This window comes from Synchiropus splendidus, chromosome 17 (genome assembly GCF_027744825.2).
Source record: "Synchiropus splendidus isolate RoL2022-P1 chromosome 17, RoL_Sspl_1.0, whole genome shotgun sequence".
NCBI lineage: Eukaryota > Metazoa > Chordata > Actinopteri > Syngnathiformes > Callionymidae > Synchiropus > Synchiropus splendidus.
Window position 1 is genome coordinate 5,898,872 of NC_071350.1, and position 27,645 is coordinate 5,926,516.

At 40.7% G+C, this 27,645-nt stretch overlaps 1 protein-coding gene across 4 annotated transcripts in view; it reads left to right on the forward strand.

The window, feature by feature from the left end:
• Window positions 1-27,645, forward strand: part of abr (ABR activator of RhoGEF and GTPase) — a 73,073-nt gene that overhangs the window by 37,563 nt on the left and 7,865 nt on the right. For 2 of the 4 annotated variants that reach the window (XM_053846276.1, XM_053846277.1), the window contains exons 3-16: window positions 2,995-3,093; window positions 4,505-4,690; window positions 6,856-6,963; window positions 7,479-7,539; window positions 9,792-9,844; window positions 11,067-11,207; window positions 11,276-11,397; window positions 12,091-12,259; window positions 12,958-13,077; window positions 13,271-13,346; window positions 13,411-13,515; window positions 15,189-15,263; window positions 17,060-17,157; window positions 17,246-17,377. In XM_053846276.1, coding sequence (XP_053702251.1) covers window positions 2,995-3,093; window positions 4,505-4,690; window positions 6,856-6,963; window positions 7,479-7,539; window positions 9,792-9,844; window positions 11,067-11,207; window positions 11,276-11,397; window positions 12,091-12,259; window positions 12,958-13,077; window positions 13,271-13,346; window positions 13,411-13,515; window positions 15,189-15,263; window positions 17,060-17,157; window positions 17,246-17,377 — 1,545 coding nt within the window. Of the gene's footprint in view, window positions 1-638; window positions 1,363-2,994; window positions 3,094-4,504; window positions 4,691-6,855; window positions 6,964-7,478; window positions 7,540-9,791; window positions 9,845-11,066; window positions 11,208-11,275; window positions 11,398-12,090; window positions 12,260-12,957; window positions 13,078-13,270; window positions 13,347-13,410; window positions 13,516-15,188; window positions 15,264-17,059; window positions 17,158-17,245; window positions 17,378-24,884; window positions 27,359-27,645 lie in introns of those variants that run through there. The other 2 variants (XM_053846279.1, XM_053846280.1) reach the window with 2 other exon arrangements.

The window sequence follows — 27,645 nt, forward strand, 5'->3', positions numbered from 1 at the left end:
TCTGCGTAGAAGTGATGCCATCTAGTGACCTTACCCAAGTATTGCAGCAAGCTAAGATTCAATTCCAAATTTTATTTAAATGTTCCCATGTGCTGAAGTGTATAGATTGAGGATGTAATTCGATATTTTCCCCCTTTTGTTTGTTAATATTCAATAAGAAAACAACTACGCCTACCTCATATTGTTTCTTGTCCAATTTGTCTGGTCTGTAGCAATCTGGACCTGGTCATGTTTGGGCCACATATTTCTTCCTAATCCTTTATGGATTATATTTCCCTGGAATTACTCACCTCAGGATAAAATAGTGTGACACTTAAAATTTCATGACCTGATCCAAACAAGGCTATATGAGCTAAGTGGCCCGAGAATCCAAAATACTTTCAACTGTCATGACTTAACATCTTAAGATATATAGTAGTATGTAATTGTTAGGTATGCCAGAAAGGTCCACATTTTTTCATGTTGAGGTGTAAAATACTGCTTTTTTGGGCATTATAGGAACACCTTGATAGCAACACATTAATACATAGTAATGTATTGCTATGAAGGTGTTTGGTCTTCAAATAGATTAAGTTGTTGATGTCCCGTGAAAGAAATAGCCCATGAAAAGTTGTACGCTTTCTGTCCCTTTGCAACTCTTCGTTCTGTGAACATGTATGATGTAGCGCCTGACTCTGGATTCTAAGGGTTCAGCTAAAGTCAAGACTGGTGCATTTATAGGAAAAGATTGGGAAGCTGAAAGCAGATGTTTTTTCTGTTTTTCCTCCAATATTTGCTGTCTTTCAGAATCCATGTTGTGTGAGCGAGTAAGTGCCTGAGATAACAATGATTGACTTACAAAGAAGTCTGTCTTACACGAGCAGATAGTGGCGATAAATAAAGCTGACAGTGAGAAGCGTGTCAGTCAGAGGCTTCTCCTGCTGCTGGTTAGAAGTGGTTGTGGAGGATTTGTGATTCGGGGGTGAATGTGGGCAGTCCTCATCGACCGCAGCAACAGCACTCAAACATACACAAAGGCTACACACATACACACCAGGAAGCCTTGAACAGGAAGGGGGTGGGGTTATGTAGGCGGAGTCCTCTATAATTTTTTTTTCCCAGCGTGCTGACGAATCACACGGAGATAAAACACTGTGTCCAGACAGGCCGTGAAGAAGGGAATGATAGGCTAAAGAGAAGGGCATACAAGGGGGGAAGTGAAGGAGGTAGAAACAAGATAATAAAGGAGGAACAATGGAAGACGACGAGGAGGAGGTACTGTGTTACTTGGACAGGGTGCTGGAGGAGGAGGAGGAGGAGGAGGTGTTTGGATATGAAGATGGGGAGATCGAGCCCATCGCACCAAAACATAGGCAGTTCAAGGTGAGATAGCAGCTGGCTGCATGGCTCCTGGGAAAATACACACACACACTTGAATGAATATGAACACATGGACTGGGCTGGAAATCAGGTGTGAAGGGCCATGACAGTGTTGACAGACTATGAGCCATCCTAACTGAACACTCTAACACTCTAACTGAATGTGTCATTGAATGCTCTGATGTAGGATGATGCAGCCCCAGCATGTCTCCTCTCCTTGAGGTTGTCACTTATGCTGCTGTCTGCGAGTGTGTTAAAAGTGTGTTGTCAGAATGACAGCTTCCGTAGTTCCTGCTCAGACCTAATGACCGCTTCCTTATCACACACAACTACGCAAGTAACACTGTCTCGAGAAGGCACACACAGAAGTGCAGGACAAAGTGGAAAACTCCTCACTGCTCCTCTACTTCTTCTCATGCCTTCTCACCACACAGTGGGTCTTTGTCCTACTGAAGCTAAAATGCTGCCAGTGAGGGAAAAAGTTTTACCCCCGTTTCCTGCTTTTTCCCCTCATCATCCTTCAACATCCAAAGGAGGAATACACTTCCTTGTTAGATTCTTTCAAATCATTGATGGATGTATTATTTAATGCTGTTGATTGATGACTTGCTGAGCAAATTCTAATTTTGTTTCAGCCTAAACACTGTTGGTATTTCACATCTGTTGTAAATGTAAAGCTGTCCACAGTGCTGGTGTCATTATCTACGTCTGCCTATGTTAATTATTAATCAAACAAAAGAAAGATCTTAGATAGTAATGACTAGTCTTAAGTACATGTACAATGTTCAAACCTCAGCGTTATTAAGTATTCATTTTTAAATGTTTTATAATATATAGCTTATAATAATAGCTTAATATAAGCAGGGTCTGTGTATGTAAGGTCAGAAGTAACTGCTGTCAAGTCCTGTGCAAATTTACATCCACACATGTTCTGTCCTGTTTTTTAGGGACAGTATCACTGAGCTTTATTTAGGTAGACTCCCAACACTCATTTACTAACTTACATTCCAGATATATCAGAATTATAGCTCCATAATAATCGTGGGTCCTCATCATGTGTGCTTTTCAAATTGTTGGTGTCCTTTTTTATGAATTAAATCCGTCTGTATTTGTCTTTTATTTTCTCCTTTCTCTTTTATTCTGTTAAAAATTAGAAATGGTTCAGCGAAAAGAAAAAAGCTGAAAATGATTCATGATTAAGTATATTTTTTAACATCACAAAAGCTGTAGTGCCTTTGTCTGCTGTTGAAATTGTTGGACCTTTCCTGTCCAAAGTTAAACCTGTGCATTGTTGTTAAGGTTTAGTCAGCTGTCAATAACAGGGTTTCTCCAGCGCTTTAGCAGCATAAGACCCTGACCCACGGATTTCAGCTCTTCAGTTTTCAGCCCCTACTCCCTGACTGGAGACACCCCAATACTGGGGAGAAATCCTTGGGAGAACCCTGCATATGTTGCAAATAACAGCTATTATTGTACACTTTCATGCACATTCTTGCAACACTTGACTGATAATGACAATGCTGCTGGAAAATTTCAATGACAAGCAAATAGGTGTGCTTGATAAAATTCGGACAACTGATAAAAAGGGCTTGTTATTGAATCTGTGGTTCTAATCTTTATTTCTTCATTCTATAGGGAGATATTGAGAAAGGTCTGGAGATGAAAAAACTGGTCCTCTCAGGATTCCTGGCCAGTGAGGAGGTCTACATAAACCAGCTTGAGGCTCTGTTACTGGTGAGACATGAATGTGTGGTTGGTATTTTCTAAGCTAACAGAAAAGACATCAAAAAAACAAAAACAAAACTAAACACTCAGACATTACAGAGGTGTTGTCCTCTTGATTTCTGGGACAAATGTTTATGTCGAGCAAGATTTTATCTTTTCATTCATGTACACAGGCTGAAATGTTTTACCTGCACCACGCCCCTTTAAATCACGAGATTTCATTACACCTGCAATTTTAATCTTAGCACTGTGGACGCTGGATGATTCTCTCCCTTGCTATTATGGTCACATGATTTTCATTGGGGTGCTGCTGAGTTCCATCTGCTGACTATCATTACTGTCAGCGACATACAGTATTTTCCAGGTCCCATCCCAGTTTCTTTGACCACATTGGTGACTGTGCTTGTCCTTCCGCCCCTGACCTGTTCTGTGCATTTTGCAAAATCTCTCCCAGCTGCTTTCATTTGATATCATACTTGATACATAATTTTCTCTCAACCAAATACTTGCCATCAAGAAAATGTGATCTCTAAAAATGTTTTCCTCATAATTTCAGCAGTATACACTGTATAACCAGTATACACTGCTACCCAGATATTTGAGCATTGTCAGATCATAGTTTCATTTTAGTTTTTATTTTATTTGTTTATATTTAATTATTTATTTGTATAATATTATTTTCAAATATAAGTGAGTGTGTGTGTGACTCAGAAACAATGTTTTCTGTACTCTCCAGAGCCGTGAAAATTGTGCTCACAATTGTGCTCCTGTCTTCTACTCAATAGTGCGGATTGTCAGCCTCACCAACTAAGTTTCTTGTCGATCAATATTGCCAACATCTGTTGTCCTGTTGTGGAAAACCTCACTGCATCTCCTATTTCTGAAGCAGCAGCAGCAGCAGCGGCACTTACACAAGAGGAGGTTTCACTCACACTGGTTCTTTGTGTGTAAATGGGTCAATTACCGACCAAAACAAACTGTTGCTGTCATTGAACTTTGCAGCGTCATGTTAAATACTTTACAGTACTGAATACATTATACTGAAAATACTGATCCAATATGAAACATAAATTGTGAAATGTTTTGAGCACCTACAGAGAGATCATCTTTTGTTCTAAGCCTAAGCAGTGTCCATGAAACATGAACAATAATGATATTTAAACCATTGGGAGACTTCAGGATGAATTAAAAATTAAAAATGAAAATAGACAGGAAAATGGACAAATGAAACCAAATCATTTCAGGGGACACTACAAAAAGCTGGATGAGTTAATCATAGTTAAGATTTTCAAAAGGCTTCTCCAATCTGAGAAATTTCCGATGATGAAATGAAAAAGTGATGTGAAATATATGCCAAAGTCTCATTTATGCTCACTGTCTATAGTTTCTAAATCAATGTACTGTATCTGTGTCCATCCAGCCCATGCGCCCTCTGAAGGCCACGGCCACAACCTCCCAACCCGTCCTTAGCATCAAGCAGATAGAAACTATATTTTACAAGATCCAGGACATTTTTGAGATCCACAAGGAGTTCTACGATGCACTTTTACCCAACATCCAACACTGGGATGAGAAGGTCACAGTTGGTCATCTTTTCCAGAAACTGGTGAGTCAAATGTGCCTCAGAATTACACTCTTGCTGTTTTTTTTTCTAGCTGCCTGTTAGTCACCCTGCCCATGCAGCCTTTGTGTCTTTCCTGACTTTATTTAGTCTGCGGCCATTGACTTTGGTGTGACATGCTCTGCTATTTATACTTTCTCTTTGCCACATCACTGTTTATGTTGGGTGTCTGTAAATCACATGGTCTATTAGTTTACTCTGTGAAGTCATTCTGTTGTCAGAGTTGCTGCTGCAATCCAATTTACCAAGAGCATCTGGGAAAGTGATGCAACAGCTGTGAAGTCGTAACCTTATATTAGAGTCTCCTCATTTGCTGGAGTTGCAAGGTCTGATGCAACACAGCACAGAGAGATGCCACGCTAAAGGAGCATGCTGAGACAGTTAAAGTACATTTTGATCCTACATTTACATAATGGCTACATCAGAAGTTTGCAATTTTTGAAGGAAGAATGAAGAAGAATTCTTAATTTGTTGTGTGTTGGCGAAAAGAGCTCCTAGCCTGTGTTTCCACCTTGTTTAACTAAATATGTACTGTATATTACATGTGCACTCTATGTGATTACTACATGTGTAACCGTATGGGGAAAAAAACCCATAATGTAATTCATTTTTTATCACAATTGGCAATGTATGCAATAGACTTTTATGCATTTCGTTTTGCATAGACATATACACTCATAAATTTGTAATAAAACGTCAGTGTTCATCTCTATATTTGGGGGTATAATTGTTATTTGAGTACTGTATATACTTGTACAAATTTCTGTTGCAGTTTAACTCTGACAAAACCTGCGACATAATGAACAGATATTTTAAAAAATTTAGGACTATGAGTTGCTACTAACCCTGATATGGAATCTTTTATGAGCAAACTACCTTCATACTCTCAGATTTCGTGCCTTGTCACATCAGACCAGTGAAATGACCACATCTTTCCTTCCATGGCGTAATATATCGACATTGGGAAGTGGACTTTTGCATCCTATGCTGACACAGAAGGCATCCTTCAGTGTGGCATGTTGACCCCCTCTGCTTTCAATTGAAGCTCATGTCCAACCACCATCCATGGCATATCCTGAGGCTGCAGGCAGCACCTTGCATAAAAGGTTGAGATTTTGTAAGCCATGGGATGGCGCTCTTTTCATCCTACATGTAACAATGTGTCAAATGCGATTTAAAGCTGTGTGCGTTTCAGCCATGGTGACTTCCTGATAGCACCGTCAGTAAGGAGGAGAGCCACATAAAGGGCTATGTATCACAGATGATAATAAACGTCTGTGAAGAGAGCTTCCAAATGTCTTCCCCCTGCTCCTGAGCACATTCGCTGGCGTGAATGAGTTTTCCCTGTTGATGTGCAGATACCATGCAGATACCTGTCAGGAAAGTAGAAGTTTTGAGTTGCCTCAATCATATTTCAATCAGTTCCTTCATGTTTATGACCCTGGGTGACTCTACTGTACATGTACAGATCAGTAAATGTTCTATCTCCAAATGACTTCTATGTTTACCCTGTGAAAGGACAGCCAGTCAAATCCCATTGGGCTGATGGGATTGGCGATGATTTAACGGCTGCACATTCACGCTCTGTTGCTATGAGGGCTTGTAGTCACCATGCAGCCAGAGCTAGAGAGAGACATTGAGAAAAGGGAAGAGGACATAGGAAGTGACTTCTCCAAACCAAAGTGCAGTGACATTATCTGGTTCGGCCGTGTGTGTGTGCATTTGTATGAGTTCTGATTTTGAAAACAGAGTTGTGGACTCCAGTTCATTCTGCATTTCTTAAATTTGGGTGGAGTAGTGTACCTTTCTTTCTGCTTATTTAAATGGAAGTAAACAAGCTAAGCTGCTATCCACGTTGCCTCTTAGATATGGATTTTTTTTTCTCTTTAAAATGTGAAACGAGATGGACATTGATTTCACAACTTTATCATTCACATTTGAAAGAACCTGAATGGTTCAGAATCATCATTATAATGGAGAATTCAGGAGATCCCATCTACTCTTTTGTACGAACAATGAACAACAGGTACTTCTGGGTAGTCCAGTTTACTCTTCTTCAAGTTCTTCAATGTTCAAATATATATCCTCCACTGTGATGTTAATATGTTTAATCCTTGTTTAATATTGAACATTCTCTCCTCCGCCTGCAGGCGAGTCAGTTGGGCGTTTACAAGGCATTTGTGGACAACTACAAAGTAGCGCTGGAGACTGCAGAGAAATGCAGCCAGGCCAACATCCAGTTCCAGAAGATATCAGAGGTATGTAGTCCATAGGTGGAAGATAAGTCTCAGACAATGTTTGGTAGGAAGGCAAGTGGCTGTTGTTTTACGATTGTGTATAGTAGTTTTGTGTCAGTCCCTAATAAATCTCTGGCACAATGTCCACTCCGTGTTGAATCCCCCCTTTTGGTCTTACTTGGAGGAGGGGGGTGGTTTGATGTAGTGTCTGACGTCTGTATGGGGGAACTTGGTAATTATATTCAGCAACGACAACAACAATCCCATAGTAGCTACACAGGCTGGATGTGTGTGAGTGAATAGGAGAAGACGAATACTTGAGTGACACTTGTTACTTACACGGGTGTGAATTCACTTGTACAAGTTTATCCTGAGATGGATGCTTTGATTTCCTTAGATATAACAATGCATACAGTGACAAAGTTCATGATGGATATTGACAGTCATTGAATACTCATTTTGAAGGACTTGAGTCCGACCTGGAAAAATGACTTGTGAGCTTCTCTATAAACGGGTTTGTTTTATTTATTACGCAGAACCTCAAAGTAAAAGGCCCCAAAGACTCCAAAGATTGTACATCAACAATCTCAATGGAAGGTAAGTTTTTTTAATGGATAAAATGTCTTTATTTATTTTCTTCCATTGTGTGTTCATATGCGTGTCAGTGTGTGTGTCAGTGAATGTTTCATGCTCTGTCGTCTTTTATCACCAGTCAGATTTTGTGGACAATGTCAATTATAGTTAACCAGAGGGGAATAGTGTACAAATCATACTGTAAAAAAGTACATTTTTGGAGCATCTGTACTGTATAAGTCATGTTTCAATGCAATTTATGCATTTCTTAATATGACTCAATTCACATTTTCAGAATTTCTGCAGTTTACTCCTCTTCTGTTTGTTATGTCTCTCTCTCTCACTCCTCATTTTGGTGCTGAAAAGAATGAGCATTGAAGGGATGGAGGGGCTTCTGCTCCTGAGACTGTGTTGTAACTTCACTTATGGCTGAGAGTTGAGAGCATCTTGTTAAAGAAAAGCAAACTTGGAATGTATTTGGTTGAGCTCGATCAGCTGCCGTTTGAGTAACATTTCTGACTTTGGTTGGAGCCAGCGGAACATAAAATGAGCAACAATGAAGATTTGCAAATTTCTCTTCCTGAAAGAAATCATTTGAAGGAGATGGTTTTCAATTTGTGTAGCAGCTGTTTTCAGAATGTTATATTGGTATTTGCTTGACTGAACATTTAAACAAATAATAATATCCTGAGGTTTATGTTTAAAGATTCTTTCAGCGAGGAGCCGTCTGGTGTTTACTGTCTCTGTGAGTGTAATCATGGAACTGAAGTATTTGCTAGTTTATGCTTCTTTAAGGCTGAGTCAAATGTCCTTTTTAGCCACTGAATTAGCCACTGAATTTTCTTTCATGCTTTCATGCTAAGCAGTAGAAGTAAAAACGCGTCTACACTTGATCACAATTTTGCAAGTTGTTATTGTTGCTTGGACAGTAATCCACAACAATACATTTGTGGCTAGTTTAATGTGTGTTATTGTTGTTGGAGAAATTTTCCTTTGATTCTCAACTTCACTATAGAAGTTATATTTCAAATGTTGCTGGGTAATTGTCACACACATCTTGATGATTTTAATAACCTGAAAACCATTATCTGATTGTCCTGTTGACATTTTATGTGACATTGGAGCTGCTTCAAACATTTATAAACAATAAAAATGTTATGGCAGTGAGAGGCTGCTCTTATCAGTGGCTTTCCGTGGGGTCCTTTTCCGCCCCCCAATCCTGCTCATTTCAGTTCCTGTCAAATTCTTTGTGGATCCTGTTTGCTATTCATTTGTTTGACCACCTCCCTGTTCATCATCTATTCTTTGGTCATGCACTAACACCAGCCCTCACCATAGTCATGCAACAGGGATAAAGCAAGAGAATGAAAACCTTTTCTATTATGAATCCATTTCAATCAGGGACACCAAACACAGGCCTTGTCCAGTGCTGATTTAGATGAAAAAGTTAACTGTATTAAAATCCTTTTTTGATCAGCTATCTGACTGAAATTTGAGCACAAGCAGTGCCTTTAATCAACTTGTCTGTATGTATGTAGAACAAGTTCAACAATGTAAACATATACTCTACGTCTGTCAGAAAAGAAGCAAATGCTGGATGGACCACACAGTTCAGTTCAGTTATAATGACTATTGTTTCATTGTCAAATAAGTATATGGTTCTGGACAGTTTAGCCTCTTTTTATCTGATGCAGTTGACCTTCATTTGACAACAACTGAGGACTTGATATATCTCACTTTGCGTGCAATGCGTGATATGACAGTTTCGCATTTGAAGTTGGACGGCTGACAAGAATTAACTTCTAGAAATCCTTGCAAATTCCTTGAGAGACACCAACAGCTGGTGAAAAACCTATATATTATCAATAATGTTATTAATAATTATTAATAATGCAACAATAACTACAATATGTCAAATAATCATGTCATAAACTGGACTGGATTAATTCAATTTTAATGGAATTTTCCCTCCCACTCTGTTTTTTTGTTGTTTTGTTGAGTTGTGGTTGCATGAGCCTGTTGTGTTTGTATGCACTTGCATTCCTTCCATCTTTTTGTCGCTGAAATGGCTGTAATGTTGTTGTATCGCAGAGTCTCTCTGCAGGGTAACACATTTTTTAACAGGAAGAAAGAGCAAAGAATGAAGAAAATTGGTTCATATATCATCTTGTACAAGCAGGAATATTCAGGGCATAAGTGTCCCTCCCAGTCTGAGGTTTCATTTGCAGTTTTCTTATGTCCATTTCTTTCTGACCTTATGAGACCTCTCTCCTCAGCTCTCCTTTATAAGCCCATCGACAGAGTTACCAGAAGCACTCTTGTCTTGCACGTGAGTATTGCTCCTTGATTTCACTTGTCACTGACACACCCAATAAACTCCATCAAGGTTGTGATATTTGAAGGTGGATTCATAGCCTTTTGAGAACCTTTGTTCCTTTACAAAGGACTCAACAAAGCACACACACTGGCTTCCCCTTTTGTCACTGAATGTATACATATTGTATTGCCCTTGTATTAGCTGACAAAAATGGTGTGCTAGAAATCTGATTTTTAGAGCAGATTGTGCTTTGCCCGCTGTTGAGAAGACCAGAAGGAACACCACTGTATCATTGCTAATCTAGTGAAGGCCAATGACAGTTCCTAGAAAGGCGCTGTATGAGGAAGTCAGGTGGATCAGAAAAGTGTGGGTGTTGTGCACGACATGTACAGTATGAGGGGAGTGAAATGGATGGAGATGGTGCAATCTTTGACAAGACTTATGAGGACATTTTGGCTGGACAGTTTTGAGGGTTGAAACGTCAAAAAAGCTACTACATTTTAATGGAGTTTAGGTTTAGTTAAGTTTACCTATTTATTTTGGATGGTGGGAGGCTGGGGAAAGCCTTGTTAGTGAGTGGTTCTCACAAAGGTAGAGAGACAAACATGTGTGTATTTGTCAGAACGAAGGGAGAAGATGCGTGGAGTAGAAAACAGAGGTGAAGTACAACCTGTGGCTCTGGAGTGGCGTGTGGCTCTTCAGCATCCTTGTGGCACATCCCTTCAGCATTGAATGGCGATGGGTCTGTTGCGACTGAAACAGCTTCTTTAGACCGCTCTTTATAATGAAAAAATCCAGCTTTCCTCCCTCTCCTCCCCTTAGATGTAATTTGCTTGTGTGGTTACGTATGCCGTGCACACACTGAGCCACAGAGCACACGTATACATGCATACAGGCAGCAAAAACAGGTCAGAAAGTTATCTGTCCAGCAGCATCAGAGCTGCACTTGGAATCTCAGTCACCAATGTCCCAGCCAGCTACAGCAACTCCGGAGGGGCAAAAGTCCACAGTAAGACCAACCATAGTGTTGTCTTACTGTGTGTGTACCTCGGTAATGTAGTGGTTGTCATTGTTGCTGTGTCTGATCATCAGTGAAATCCTCGAGCTCTGCGGTGCTGGTCAAGAAATGATTCTCACTCAACTCAAATAAATGCCTATCGGATATCAAAGTACATTTCGACGGAGGTGTTGAGAGTGTTGGGTATCGTCATAATAAATGTCATTGTTTTTGCAGGACTTGCTGAAGCACACCCCTAAAGACCACCCAGACTTTCCTCTACTGCAGGATGCTCTAAGGATATCTCAGAACTTCCTGTCCTCCATTAATGAGGAAATCGACCCTCGGAGGACTGCTGTCACAACACCCAAGGGAGAGGTGTGACAGAATATGCTCCACTCTGCTGGTTTGTCATTCTGTATCCTGAGTAACGTTTTTGGCTCCAGGCTCGTCAGCTGGTAAAAGACGGCTTCTTGGTGGAAGTGTCAGAAAGCTCCAGAAAGCTGCGGCATGTCTTCCTCTTCACTGACCTGCTGCTCTGTGCCAAAATGAAGAAGACAGCTGTGGGGTGAGTCTACCGTCCCAACTCAATTTCCAGGCCCAAAAGTGAGCGAAACTCATAATAAATCATATCTGCTACTTTCTCGGAATGTTACTTAGTTAAAATATGCATTTTCCAAATCCATTGACTGCCTTTGGAAAAGGAGTACAGAAGCACTGAAAACGCTTGGAGAAAATGAAAAACGGAATCAATATAATCCATGTATAGCAAATTGCCAAACTCTCAATCTTCATGATATTGTTTTGGCCAAGTAGATTCTATTCTTCTAGAACTGATGTTGCTGACTGACATCAATTCTAGCTTTTCTGCCGTTGACAATCTATACTAACCATTGCTTTACTCACATTCAGCTCAGTGGGCTTATAAACTTCTTGTCACAGTCCTTTTCAGAGGGCAGAAAAGGGTTTCTTCTTTCATTTTGACTCCTCTTTTTCACCTATCTACCTCTTATTTCCTTAAGACTTTTGGACAGTCTTTCCCACCATTTGTTCTGCCGTTTTTCAATGAAAATACTTGCTTCCAAAAGGGAATAAATTTCTATTTTTTGCAACTGATGCGAGAGCAGGGCTCGCAACACCAAATAATTAAATCACATGGACCTACCAACAGAACACAACATAGTTTGCTTTGCATAGGTTTCCCTTGAGAGGGAAAACTCAGTTTACATGTACACCTGACGTCTTCTCTGTTGACCCGCAGCCGTCACCAGCAGTACGAGTGCAAGTGGTACATTCCTCTGGCAGACTTGACCTTTCAGACTCTCGATGAGTCTGACACCAGTCCCAGCATCCAAGTCCTTCCAGAGCATGAGATTGAGGAGATGAAGATGAAGATATCAGTCTTGAAGAGTGAGATTCAAAAAGAAAAGGTGACTATTAACAAAATCAAATCAGGAGACACACCAGACATCACTTACATAACCAAGTTTATTTAGCTACTGTTGTAATCGGATGAAATGACTCACCCTTGCTCAGGCAAACATCCGCTCATGAAATGTACATCAATTTTTTTCACTTTGACAATTTCCTAAACACCTCATATTAGCACATACTCATTTAATCAGGTCACATTAGTAATTTACTTTTTTCTCCATAAAATAAATCAGAACTAAATACTGGACTTAAAGTATATATTTATATGTAGATGTACATATATTGTATTTCTTTTTGTTGATCATGATGTTAATGATGATTATTACTTCTTGTATATTCTTTCTTATTTCCATATCACAAACATTGCAAATTCCTAAAGCACCATCATCAACTGGAGGAAAATTCATTATATAGTATATAGAATATTATAGAGTATTTTAATGGTTAATCTTAATGATGCAAGGGTACATTTATGCAATGTTCTGTTATCTGGAATCTGAAGTGTTATTCTTTTACACAAAGTTTCCATTCCTTCATGAATCATGAAAATTATTTTCATGAAAAAATGTACATTTCAGTGAAGAGAAATTGGTCAGATTTATGGTTGTTACCTTGGTTAGTTTTTCAGCTGTCACATGAACATCATGTTTTTATTGCCATGATCAAAGGTTTCATGTTGGTAACGTGTTTTCAGAAAGCGCCAAAGGGTCAGAGTCGTGCGGAGCGTTTAAGGAAAAAGATGAATGAACAGGAGTCCTGGCTGCTCCTACACTCTCCCACCATTCCCTTCCGAATTCACAACAAGCATGGCAAGGTAGCGGCCGTGACCTCCACTTTGTCTTTATTCATGTAGTTGTATAGTCTCTCCACTAGAGGGAGAGGTTCTACATTAAAAATGTGTTCGGTGACGTTGTTACCAGCGCATGTTCGATGAATCTAGTAGTAACTTCATTATAATTTGGAGGAAATGAATCGAACCTTCTGTTTTCTATTCTGTGAACATCTAGAGCTGCCTGTTCCTACTCTCCTCTGACTATGAGCGGTCGGAGTGGAGAGAAAGCATTCAGAAACTCCAAAAGAAAGGTAATTTTGCCCTGTTTATGTTTGCTTTCTGACTTTAATTTTTGACTTTTTTCATCTCTTTCAGATCCTCACACCTGTTTATTAAGCTCTGTAGAGCTTCAAGTCTTAACCAGTTCCTGTTTCAAACTGCGAACTGTCCACAGTATTCCAGTCACCAGTAATAAGGATGGTGAGTAAAACAGTTCGTCGTCCCCCTCTGGTATCTTTGCTTCCATTGTCTTCGCTGCTCTGTTTTGAGTTATATGTAAAACACTGGACTGCCACATAATTGGACTTAAAGGCAAATGTCAAGCTGGAGTATGTTTCTCACTCTGCTTCTTGCTGTCGACTCAATACAGTGTTGCTGATGGCCTGTCCCGAACTCACTGCTGCTATTCTTGTTTTTGATCCAGCTGTCAACATTTCACGCCACTTTCAAAAGCTGGTAGTGGCGTTAGGGCCACCTGGCAGACTTTCCCATATGTGTAAACAAATACAGTCATATGCTAGAATAGCACCGAGAGCCCAGAAGCTCATTTGACAAAACAATTGTAAACAAAACAAAAAAAAAAAATGTAAGAACGAATGAACAAAGGGCTAACCACTAGTCCACCGTGTGGCCTCTTTTGAGGATTGTTTGTTTCCAGATACAAAAGAATGCTATGCTATATGCTATTTCCATGCGTGCGTTTTAGACATTAAAGCACATATTAATTGGCAGAAATCGGTACACGTAAGCTGTAAAATTACTTTTGGAGGACTGTATTTAATTTCCACTTAAACAGATAAGAATTTACCCGAAATATCCAGAGACCATCCCAGATACGCCCCAGTCTTCATTGAAAACAGTTTGATATCTTTTACAGTACTGATTGAGTTGAGGATGCGTTTTCATTAGTCGGACAACAAGCAGCATTTCTAACTTGCTGCCACAGCCGTGTTTTTTGGGTGAACAAATCTTACATCAAGACAAGAGAAACTCTGCAACTATGGGCTTTAAAGCTGAAAATCACACCCAGCCATCTGGTTCCCATTGACCACACTTTTAATAAATTGTGTCAATAAATTGTGACTCATGAAATTAGAGCCCCTGTCAGCCTCACTGAAGTCCTGATGCTCATACTTTGCATGTACAAAATTTGTGAAGGTGATTTTATGGAGACAGCTTCATTAGCTGTTTTGAGTGGCATTGCGTATACTGTATTTGATACCATTTTTATATTTTACAAACCCTGAACATTCCTCTTCAACTGAACGACAACAGTTGGTTTGCTGTTCTCTCACATTCCAGCTGTCAGCTGAGAGCTTCACCTCACTCAAACACTACAGTCTTCCCTTCAGTTTGTTGACGTTTCATTTTCCTCATAGTCAGGTGATATCCTTGTGTGTTGAAAGAGAGTGTCGCCCCCACTTTTTCCTTTGTTGACCTTTTGCTCCTTCCTCATTGTAAAGCCAACATATGACCACACACGTGGACCCTTGAGATGTACACAGCTCCATCAAAAGATTCCTGTGTGAATCATCTGGCTTTGGTCACAGGTCACGTTGCCTCATACAGACAAAAAGCTTTTGCTGCCATCCACCGTAGATTACTTACAGGCCAGAAGTGGGGCTTCACAGCTGCTCCAAAGGCAAGTGTGCGGTGGGACAAGGGTACGTGAGGCCACCCTAAAATCTTTAGCCCAAGCATCTAACTCTCTGTTAGTGAAATACTATACCGATGTGAACCTGACAGTGGTCACAAGGGAGACAAAAAACATATTTTCCATCTGTAGAAACATTCTTTTCTAATGTGATATGATGTACAAAACATTCGTAGGTTTGTAGTCACACTGGACTAACAGTGCTGTACTCATTTCACAGATGAGGAGACTCCCGGCCTGTATGGCTTCCTGCATGTAATCGTCCACTCTGCCCAAGGATTTAAGGAGTCAGCCAGTAAGTCTGCCAGACACTTCCTTTTGTGTTTGCTGTCATGCTTATAGATGCACACACATTCGATTCACTGGTGAAAAACTGAACGTTTTCTGAAACGTCAACACTATTGTGTTGCAAAGGTGTCAGGAGGACAGCTATTATGTTTGTTTACATAACTGCCAGTTATCATGACAGTTGTGCAAATTTGAAACCTGAGCTGAAAACGTTCCAGTATCAATGCATATGGAAGTCTGTTTGCTCATTGGTGGCACCGAGAACTGAGAGATTGAAAAATGGCAGGCTCATGTTACTATTCTGTCTGAAGGGGCCCAATGTGCCGAGCATAAGGAAGGAGATTCCAGCATGGTGTATGTCACATTATTGCTATAGGGCTGCTCTTCCAGATGTTTGGGGTTTGTTGCAGTGTTATCGGTGTCTCTCTGTGGTGCTTAGTTTTTTTTTCTTTCTTATGACTGGTGTTGCCAGCCTTGTTTGACATGTCAGGCAGTTAAACACATATTTTGAGAGAGTAAAGCAGCCTGTAATTTTGAGCATGCACGGATAGTTCTCATAGCATTCTACAAACAAATGTTTCTGTGCACATGCCTCATAATTTGGTGTACAATAAAATCCAGCCTGTGTATCATTATTGTTTCCACTTTTCTCTCTTCTCCTCCCCAGTAAAATGTTTTCTGCTGGAGCCCTTTAGCCAGGTAGCAACCTTGTTGGCAGAGGCTTTTTACTCCCTGACCCTGATCAGTATACCTGATTCCCACTTGTGGCATAATTTTGTGCACGCATCACTCGACCCAACATTCAAAGCATCTTGAGGTTAAGATTAGACACACAGGGACGTACACACGCAATTCATTTACCTGAAATGGAAAGGGATGGTATCTATGGGTCAGGGACCAATCAGGGACCAATCCCCTCATATCTAAGCCAGATGGTGCTCTGCCAAGAAAACGAAAACTCTTCATAGCCTCTTTGATTTGTCCTACTTCTCAACTTGTGAGCAGAGAGTTGTTTCTTAATATACAGTTTTTGTCCATGTTAGAGTCAAAGGCCTGGGGACATAAACTTCTGATTCTCATGTGACTAAACCTCCAGTGAAATGTTCTGTGTTCAAAATAGCATATCACAGCTCAGGTTTTTTTTTTTTCAGCCGTTCTCTGGTCTCTATGAGAGATTTTCTTCCTTTTACAATCCTACTGGAACATAGCCAAAATTAGAGTGTGCATATGTGGTCAGGGTTGTATGCGTGTGCATTGAACTCGGGTAACCCTGTCCATGATGTGATGTGCAGTGTTGAGATTATGGAGACGTTTCCCACTTTGACCTCCCAACACACAGGAAGTATGTCTTAAATTGAAATAATGCTTTGTCCCCTCCTCGTGTATGTCAGTCGAACAGGTTCCTTGGCTTGTTCAGGATATTCTAGTCTACCTTCTTTTTATATAGTATATAGTGTATAGTCGTCTAGTGTTGATATACTGATCGTACTGACGCTCTGCTAGAAATATCTTCAAATCCGTCTGTGCATGTCTAATGGAGGTGAAGCTGGAGGAGCTGGTCAAGTCCACTTGATCTGTCAGGGACACGGAATCAATTCTGCATTCTGCATTACAATAATTATCTTTTGACAAGATTTGGAGTATGTACATTGGTCAGGTAGATCAGTAACACTTGCTGAACTTGAACTTGAACTTGTTGTTGTTATAATGGGCAGATCACTTTGATATGGTCCAGTTTCCAGGTCAGATGTATGTAATGTACTTGGTTTTAAAGATAAGTTTGTGGTCTGTGGTTTCATCTAGATCTCTACTGCACCCTGGAAGTGGACTCTTTTGGATACTTTGTGAGTAAGGCAAAGACCAGAGTATTCAGAGACACTGCAGAACCACAGTGGAATGAGGTAAGTTAAATAAAGTTGTTACAGTTTATCCATCACTAATGCTCTTCATTTCTTTCATGGCATTGATGTACTGCTGTCTGTCTTCTAGGAGTTTGAGATTGAGCTGGAGGGCTCTCAGTACCTGAGAATCTTGTGTTATGAGAAATGTTATGACAAAAGTATGCTCAACAAGGACGACAATGAGATTGTGGACAAGATCATGGGCAAAGGACAGGTCCAGGTAAGACCGAATTGTGGAAAATAAGGCTACAACTAACAGTTATTTTAGGAATCGATTCATTTGTCATTTTTTTCTCCAATCACTCAATTAAACAGATTAATAGAAAAACAAAAGAAAACATTAATTTCCAACCTTTTATTCAAAATCTTCAGAATATATAGTCTTTTCAAAAAAATGTGTAGTGTATGTTTTTGTATAAGGGGATGTGAGCTATCAGCACAACAAATAATATATTTTAAAAAGACAGTGAGAGAGAGAGAGAAGAAATACAAACCAGAATTTTAATTCAATTCAATTCAATATTTTTTTAAATTTTAGATTGTGTCTCAACAAGTCATGTGTCTGTCAGTGTGGACAGTCGGACGAGTCAAACGGATCAGCTCCTGTGTGCTTCACTGTCTGTGCAGTGGCTGGGTGCTGACAGACTGTGGCACATATATGTGATTTAAGACCTTTCAATGAAAGGTTTTCAATTAGTTTGAACCTGAAATACATGAAAATGGGGATGGTTGTCTGACACACCCACGGTCAGCGTCACAAGTTCACGGGAGCAGACCTTCATGCAGCGTTCAGTCGGTTCATTCGGTGATATTTCCTTGTTGGTTGCAGTCACTGATGTCACTCTTCTGTTCTGTTCTCTTCTGTAGTCAAGACATTGCAGAAATCTACCTTTTCAATTGCAGTGTTGGCAACAATGAAATCAGTAAAATGACACAAAGTGCCTGAGAGATCTCCTCTGAATAGCATTTTAACAAACATGCTGGACAATATCTTGTTGATGTGTGTGCCAACACTTAATAATCCATGTATATCGATTTTATTGAGTGGTTGTTGCTGCCCTAGTGGCTAACAAACAGAATCTGACTGTTTGAGACTGATAAACCGAATCTGCACTCAAACAAGTGGATTTGATGTGGTGTAGTGAAATGCTCCTTTTTGCATTTATAGTTTATGTATTCGATGGCACTGCGCTGTCAGATTGTGGAAAATAATACATTTAAAAAGTTTTTTGTTTTTTTTTATCATGCTGTGACTGGTAAATCATATGTGGTTTTCTTTAAAACTGTTCCCCACTTTGTCTTGTTCTTTAGACTTTCCAATTATATTCCACTTTCCCAGAATCTCTTGAGATGTCTTGGGTCAAGTGAAGCTTGACTCCTGTCATCCTCCCACTAACTGATTCCAAGTGCTTCCATATCCATTTTTGCTTGTGACGCAGAAGAGCAGAATCATGTGTGATGCAGTTGTTGCTGGCGCAGAAGCGTATGTTCTCGGAATATCTCGGAATATTGTCTTCCAGCCAGTAAGAAACCAAAAGAGACCAAAATAGCGCTGCCCGTGGCTGGCTTGCAGGGAGGGAAGAAAGGCCAAAAGTACTATGTGTTCAGTTACTGGATGCAGAGAAGGAAACTCCGTCCAGGGTGATAATCATGTAAATATCATGTATGTGCTTCAAAACGATATTTTTCCTTCAAGACATGTGCTTAGCTTGGTGAGCCTGGTATTTCTGCTGTACTGTGGGAGACTCAATCCTCTGTCAGACCTTAAGTTTCCTGCTGCCAGAGTTTAGAAGACGCCATGAGTGTTCTGCTGTCCTCTCTGGAGACCCGGAGTTATTTAACAAGCTTGTGGGATACTGAGTGACCTTACATGGTCATACTGGGCTGGAAGTTTTGTTTTCTTGCTTTCTTTCACTGTACACCACTGGCTCTTTCGATTACACTCATGAGAAAGTAGCTTGTTTTTGCTCTTGAAAAGATGTTTGGATAAATGTCCCACAGTCGTTTTTGATCACGATAAAAGAAGCGTTTTACATCTATATTTGGCTATTATTGAAGTTAGTAGTGGAACTCGCTGGATATAATTTCAGTTGTGCTTTTAGGTGAATTAGTAGAGTTGATGTAGAGAGATGTTTGCTGGGTGAAGTTCTATGAGCACATAGAAAATGTAATTGTTTCCAGTCTTCTGGATCTGCACTTGTTAATCCCTTCATACTGCAGCAATGTTGGGGTAGCTCTGGTTGAGTGGATGTATGGTGCCAGCTAACAAGGCATCCAGGAAAAATGCACTTATATTGTAGTAGTAGGCACTTGTACTGACATTGAGCAGCAAGCTCATTGATCACCAACCTTTAAGAAGCTGTGAGATATGACATCTTTTCTCAAGGTTTCACCTTATCGTTGATGGCAGTGTCCCCGGTACATCCTCTTGCGGGTTTCAAATGGGGAGATTGTGACCTGTGTACACCCACAAGCAGCACTAAAATATGACTTCACGAAAGGTGTTGAACTGGCGGAAGAATCAATGCTCTCACTAAGATCGTGTTCGACTAAACTTGGTTGTCACTCGGACATGTTCTCCCTCTGCAAGTGCAATGTTTCGCAGTCAGTTCATAGTTGTGTGTGATTGTTCTTATGTAACATTGCATCATATCACCAGTCAACTTTAAGCTTTGCCATTCTGTTCTGAAATGTTTTTCTTGTGGACTGAGCATGCTACTGCAGTGTTGAATTAAATGGATGGGCTCTAAAACAAGACAGTTACAAATCTTTTTGTTGCTAGATGATACCGAAAAAAGTTGGGTATGTAAAGATAAAGGAGGAACAAAGTTGTTCCCGGCAGCTTTTATGTCTTTTCTCCACAGTGGAGAAGCTGGAGAGGAGGTCCAGGCATTAGGGTGCATTATCATAAAATGAGGGGTGCAAGAGGGTTGTAAAGTTTGAGATGAGTATCTCACTGCACTCTCACTCCCACTTAAGAGCCTCAGTCTTAACTCGATGTGAAGCATTGAATGCGATAGTTGCCATGTTTCTACATGACAGTTTTATTAGTAGATGATCTCACTTGGACTAATGTCCCACTTCCCTCAATGAGCATTACCCTGCTGTGGTCAATGTTCTACCCTGCATATTCTTTATTGTGTATTTGTACCTTGTGTGTGTACAAATTAGTGAGAACCAACTACTATTGTGGGAACTTAGTGGGAACTTTTCTAACCTCAACATCATCAAAGCAGTGGCCCCATAGAATGAGCACAAAGAAAGTAACAAGTTATAATGTGGCACTAAGCTCATTTATATGATTTTTGGACAATAGTTGTTGCGTGGATAGCAGTCTTTTACTTTGACATTTGGAGCTGCTCTACTTTATGTTTATGCATTACAATGAACACACAGTCTAGTAGCACAGTTGCCAAAATACTGTAAATGTTTGGTTGCTTATGAAGCTCCTATTGTTACTATATAGATATGAACTATTATATTTAGTCTGAAGACAACTGTGAAGCAAGAATATTCCACATCATTCTTTTCCGACTAGTGGGCCATCTGTCTTTAGCCACCATGCATGGCTCTGTACATGCAACCCATGTGTCCTTACATAATATTTTCACGGCAAAAAATTGACACCAGATGTATAGTTTCCTGAGTATTCATATGTTTCTCTACTCTACTTTGTCTTTGCCTAGACCGAAGAAATATAATGTGATGGAATGATGAAATTACCTGCAAAACATGACAATGTCTCTTGTTATATTTTGCACCTTATTTGGCTCTGCAGTTGAGTTAAGCTTTCACCATGAAGCGCATGATTCTTTGAGGTCCTCTGCTGTATATACATCAGTGACTTTTTATGTTGTTGTGCCCTTTGTCTTTTCCGCCAAAGCTATTTTGGCAGACCTCTGCCACGTTTAGGTCAGCAAGCTCTGGCATCACACTGTCCTAAGCAGCCTTTTCTTATGAACGGAAAGAAGCCCAGAGTTCCTTTACCATGGAGATGAGATGAACCTCCAACTGAAGTTTGTTTTACTGCTGTGTTTTGGTTCTGATCTCTCGCAGCCAATGGGAGATCTGTTCCTGAGTCCTTATTGTTTACTGAAATGCCAGTTTGCTTACTTCTCTACATCATGTGGCTTGACAAACTAATCGGGCAGGAACCTCAATGTTTTCCACATGGCTGCAGTTGGGCTTTACCCACTGTGGTTCTGCACCACATTAGGATGTGATTGATCTGCTTGGGGCCAAGGGATTGGCTTCTTCCAAGAATTCTGAAGTATGGAAGAGGACAGTGTGGAGGTTGTTTCTCAGAATGAATAGGGGGTGATTCTTTTCCCACAGCTTGTCCCTGTTTCAATGGATGTTTCCATTTTATAACATACTTTTGCATGTTTACATGTGAGCTGTTGTTCTCTGCCTTTTGTGGCATTGCATTACAGCTGGATGAGCACTCTCTGCATTGTTCCTTGAGATTTGTCAAATTACTGATGAACTGAATGCTGATGCATGTGAGCATGTGATTGACAGGAAACCCATGATATATTCACATTGGTTGGTATCTGCTTCTGTAAACTCAGCCTGTTCATCTTTGAATTAGGAAGAGAAACACTCTCTAACTGTAAACTTTGATCTTCAAAAGATGAGGAAATGTCATCCAGGGCCGATGACTTTTTATTCTATAAGCAGAATCAACTGTAATATACATTATATACTGACAGTAGGGTACAGGTATATGTAGACATAGTGTGCATATACATGCATATGTATCGACAACGACTTATTTTCATATCATGTCATGTATTCACCTCCCCTCAACATGTCTTTCCAAGTTGCTAGAGTATGTTTTCCTGTTTAAAGGGACCCCGTCATCCTTTCGCATGCTGTACGAGTTATCTACGGTGTCAGTAAAATGAAACGTCAACTTAATATAAGGTGAAGATGTGTGAAAGAACAATGTACATACACGAAAACATTAAAAATAGGCCTACATAATATGTTGCATTCCTACTATTTTGGTTTATTATGTAATCATGACTGCTTTCACAGAACCCACATCATGGGATCGACGGTGCACTGCACTGTATCAATATCTCCTTCCCTGCACCAACAGGCTCACGGAGTGACTTCTCAACTATGTTCACAGTCCGTACTTTCCTGAAAGATCAGGAAGTGTGTTTTTGGCTGTGAGTGAGTGGGACATGCATTTTCCTCAAGATCCGCTATAAAGGCTATGTGGACTGCTTTTTTTAAAATGGCCTCCGCATCCAAACATCTCCCTATGCCACAAACGTACTGTGGACCGTTTCACTAACATTCTCTAGATTGCAAATTTCGCCATATATTAATTAAAAAGGAGCTTTTCCAAAGGTTCATCCTGCATCAGTATCTTTACATCCCCATCAGAATCTGTCTTCATTGGAGTTGCTGTCACTGAAGTGAAAACGGCACCTATGAAGTTGTTATTCTCGACATGTATGAGGACAAACATGAACTGATGGAGGTATTGAATATCTCAACACATAAACAGTGACAGTGCTCCTCAAATCTGAGTCTCAGTCCTTTATGTCTACTTCTTTATATATAAGTCTTTTTAATGTCTTTCTGAAAATTGTTTGATCTGGTTTTAGAAAAGAGCACTTTGTAGCTGCCAGACTTGATATGATGGGATTTGGTTGGCTACATTTTTCACAACATAAGCTTTAGTTTGTTGGGTGCTCTGCTGTTCTTATGTCAGCTGAGGGAGCAATGCTAGGCATTTGATCCCTCTTTATGACTTCCTGTCCCAGGGCTAGGGAGGGTGACTGCACATTTCCTGTTTGGCCTGCGATGTCCACATCATTTTTTGGCTCCTGTAGGGAGCACTCCTTACCGTGATATTTCTTTGCTACTCACTGTTCATGAGAAGACTGCTCTTTTACGTGCACTGATACATGACATGAGTGTTCTTGAATCCGAACACGCCAAGCTTTTAAATTAGCCCAAAATTAGCCTCTTTGCCACCAACCATGCATGTTTAATTGAAATTGAAATTGAGTCATTCTGTTCACAAACAAGCACACACAGAAACTGAGCCCTGATCTTGAGATCCTCTCATTTGCATCCATACTGGGAATGTCTTTTTTTAATACAAATTCACTGTCCTACTGTATAGGTATAGAGTGAATGGACACAACAGTTTGTTGTGTTCCATTGTGTGTCCCACTCTTTGGTGACTGGACAGGACTGGCCTGCCACTACTGTTGTCTGGAATGCCACATGAAAACACTTCAGGAAAAATGTGGTGATTTGAAACTGTAGTGTCTGCATATTACTGCACATTTGTTAGTTAAAATCACTCGCAGTTAACTTTGGTTGATAGGCGAAGATGGTCGATGATGTCACCAGAGCATCTCTGAAACTGTTAGCAAGAGAGCAGACAGCAGTGTCTATTTTTATATATTCATATATGTGTATATTCACATCATTAACTGAGGAATATGCAAATTTTTGTTTCCATGTACTACCATAAATTACATCATCATACGGATGAGTGCGGTGCCTGGTCTTTATAGCTGGATCAAACACAGGTGCCATCTTGTGATGCAACCAGAGGTATCAACTCTGTTTATTAGGCTGACTGAGTCCATGGAGGCAGAGGAAGTCGTGAGCAATATCAGTGAAGATTTGACGGACTTGGTCCACTCCATAATGGTGAATTGTCAAATACAAGTAAAGATGTGATGGGTGTTGTAATCTCTTATGAGGGGTCAACAACTCGTCCAGGTTAGTTTCGTCACTGCTGCTTTGATGACATGTTCCTAACTGTTAATGTTTGGGAACTGTGGGTAATGCAGCCAGTTTCAGAGCCCATTTGAGGTGAACTTTCAAGCCGAACAATACCTGCACAGCAGCAAAACAGTTGCTGCAGAGTCACAACAACACTGATGGTTGCCACTTGTCCTTAAGTTGCTAAGCCCATTTCATATGATGGGGAGGAGGACAGGCTTAGTACATGCTCAGCGCCATGGTTACAGCATCCTGCAGCTGCAGCCATTTGCACGGCATGATAGTGTTGACTGGATCTGACTCTCGTGACATCATCGAGTCGCAGTTCTCTCATAGTTCAACGCTGCGCTGAATTTCAATTCAAACCATGTAGACAATATAGGATAATCTACTGCATATTACTGCGTACTGCATATTTCTGGATAGTTCCACAGCCTTGTCGGTCACTTGTAAAGTGGTTTATATGAAATATAAATTTGTACATGACCTAAGTTATTGGCCATTGGTCAAGTTCAAAATGAGTTCAGTTAAATCATCATTTGTGGCAAGATGATTACAGAATAAATATATTACTGTATAACTGAGCAGAGGCAGTGATGGACCAGATAGATACTGAGTTGCTGCACCTGCTCCCCTGCTTGAAGAATTCAACGTCCCACACTGACACCATTGCTAAACCTGAGCACTGTGATGACAGATAACACACCTCTTTGTTCTCCCACTTCAGAAATCACTGCTCATTTTACTGTGAGTCAATAATATATAAAAAATTAACTGGAATAATGTGGGTATTGCAGCTGTCACCACATGAGAAAAAGCACCAATCCTCAGTCAACATGGCTGTGTAAAATGTTGTCGTCTCAGTGTGTCTGTCCTCTTTTTAACTTGTGTGGTCTTCCAGGCGATTGCGTCCAGCTAGTCGCAGGTTTTATTATTCAAGTGAGCCGGTTCTGTGAAGCTCTTTTAGAACTGGGTGAGGCTGTACCTTCAGGTCAACCAGAGGACATGGCACATTCTGACTGAATAATTCTGGTGAGATAGGCTTTGTCTTTAGAATTAAATGACAATTCACTTTTCAATATTCATTCTTTTTTGGAAACCTTTGGAAGATTTTTCTCTGTGCTTCATCACAAAGTTACTACCGTTACCCGCTCATGATGCTTCTTCTTTGAAATGATATTTTACACACTGAAAGTGCCAGCGAGAAAGAGTTTACTACTTGGGTTGCCCCTACTTAAGACATGGTTGGATCTCAAAGCCTTCTCCTTCCCAATCAACAGGAAGATTTTGAAGTGCCTGTTGTCCTAGCTAGGTAGATGGTGAAAACCACAACCCCTGTCTACACTTCCCCCTCCTGACTGCTCATATGCTAGGGCTCTATGAGGTATCGTGCCGGCTAACTTATGTATAATTGAGAAGAACGACAGGCTGATGTCAGAGAATCAGCTCTCTCAGCTGAACCATCTGCCCCTTCACCTTTCCATGTGTGACCTCTTTGAAATGAACTGAATAACAACTACATGAAATGTGGGTTATGTTTGTCATGTGCCCCACACAGTTACAGCAAGTGAATAAAGGCGTCAGCTATTGGTAGTGTGAGAGCTAAAATACCTTAAATCTAATGATACTATAAAAGACTCGCAAGAGAGAGAATGCTGGTGTAATCTCTCAGCACAGGTCGAGTCAAGATCAGACTAACTTGAATTGTTCGCATGGTCTAGGCTGAAGACAAGAGTTCTAAATGATAGGTTCAGATGGGGGTTACAGTGTAGTGCTAACAAGCACAGTGTTTTGCAGATAATCCTGGAGTTTTACTCCATGTGACGCCTCAGTGTTCTGGGTCAGCATGTCTGTTTTCACCGTCATGAATAAGGTAAGAGCGTGCGCCAGGGAAAGTGGAGCACTGGATGTGTGAACATGTACTACAGTATGTGCTGGAGTATACCAGACCATGAGTTCACTTGTGTGGTTGACGTGATGCACTGTGGCGTGATGCACTCTGTATGACCCCGCTAGTATAGACGGGAAGAAGCTTGCGGTTTCTCTGAGGAGTTGCTCTGCCTCTGTCTGCCTTGGTGACAGAATTGCTGCTCACTGCTCATTGGGGCACTGTATAGATGCTGGGTGGTGAAGGAATGTTCCTATTTTCAAGTTGACAAGACGAACAGAGAACAAGACTAAATTTGGATCTGTGTGGATGATAGGGCAGAAGAACACATATTCAGCAGTAGTGAACTCTTTGCCTCCCAAACACGGCTTTCTCAGACATACTTTCCCAAAAGGCACACGTGTGCATGTCATTGATGTCTGACCGACCCTGATAATACGGCCAGCTGCACTCCTGCTGAATGCAGTGAGAAAAATAACATCAAATGTTTACATGTCTTTCTTCAGTCTTGCTGTTTTTATGAAGAACTGTTGTCACTTGAGGAAGCTTGTTGTTCATTGTGATGTCATTGTTTAGTTTGACTTGGCAAGTTTTAGAATATTTCATTAATAATTAAATGGGTTGGTTTAGACCAGCTAATCTCACTGGCAAATAAGCACAGAAGTTAACCTTATTGTGAGACCTGTGCCTTGTATGAGAAGCCACTTCTGACTAGGGAGGACAGGTGTACCTGCCTGTCTGTTATGTGTGTTAAAATGAGTCTCCAGGGTCAACTGACAAAGTGAACACAGCTCATCTAATACTCACTGATCAGTTAGTAAGTAATCTCACTTTCCCTCTGAGGTTCATTGTTGAATAGCGTCTTTAAACCTTCACATTCCACCCTAAATCTCTCTGACGCAGAAGATGTAACACAGTCCTGCCATCCTTCTGCCCCCACTGTCTTCTCCTTCCTCTGGAGGTGTGTCCCAGAGACATCTGGAGAAGCACAATTGTCCAGTGATGCTAGCTCATTCACTTTCCCTCCTCCTCTCGTCCTCCCTCCCTTTTGCTCCCTCACTCTGTCTGAGTGTTTCCTTGCCAGTAGGGGATGTTGTAAGCAGAGTGGAGCTCACGGCGAGACCAAACAAAGTGGAATTATCACGAGGAGATCATGACAGCCTTGTCAGATGTTCTTGTCTTAATAAACATCTAACTCAGCAAGAGCAAGCAAATCTTTTTTTTTTTTTTTAACGCTGGTGGATTGTGCTGGACCCAAGTGCCAGTGGTCAGCCAGAGGTTTTCTCCACTCTACTCCTCGACCTTGTCCTCTCAAGCATACTTCCTCCTCCTGTTTTTGGTGGAAGAAGGATTCTGAGACTTTCTGGTATGACGGAGATTCTTGTGTCTGATGTCAACTTGAATACTCTCTGTGAGTGTCTGGAGGAAGACTGCTGCATAGACCAGAACCAGCACAACCTCCCCAGCCTGGAACAGACCCCTGTGCTGAAGAGGCACAGCAACACGGGGGCCAAACTATGGGGACGCGTCCGCAGCAAGCTGCTCCGGCAAAAGGTTTCTTCCCTCTTGTTGCCACTTGTGTGCTCTCATCTATCTATTACTGCACTCCCCAACTGCCTGCCGCACAACTTTCTATTGCGCAGTCTTTCAGGGTCGCTGTTGTTATTCCACTGATGTGTTAGTGTGATGATGTGCTTTACACACTACAACATAAATATACTATCAGTGGGCCGAGGAACTTTTAGAGGTTTAAATGAATGATTGCGGTGTGTTTGCTTACGGTCTGTGCTGGTACTGTTTGAGGTGTTCGAGTAAAATATTGTGGCATTGATCGTGGAACA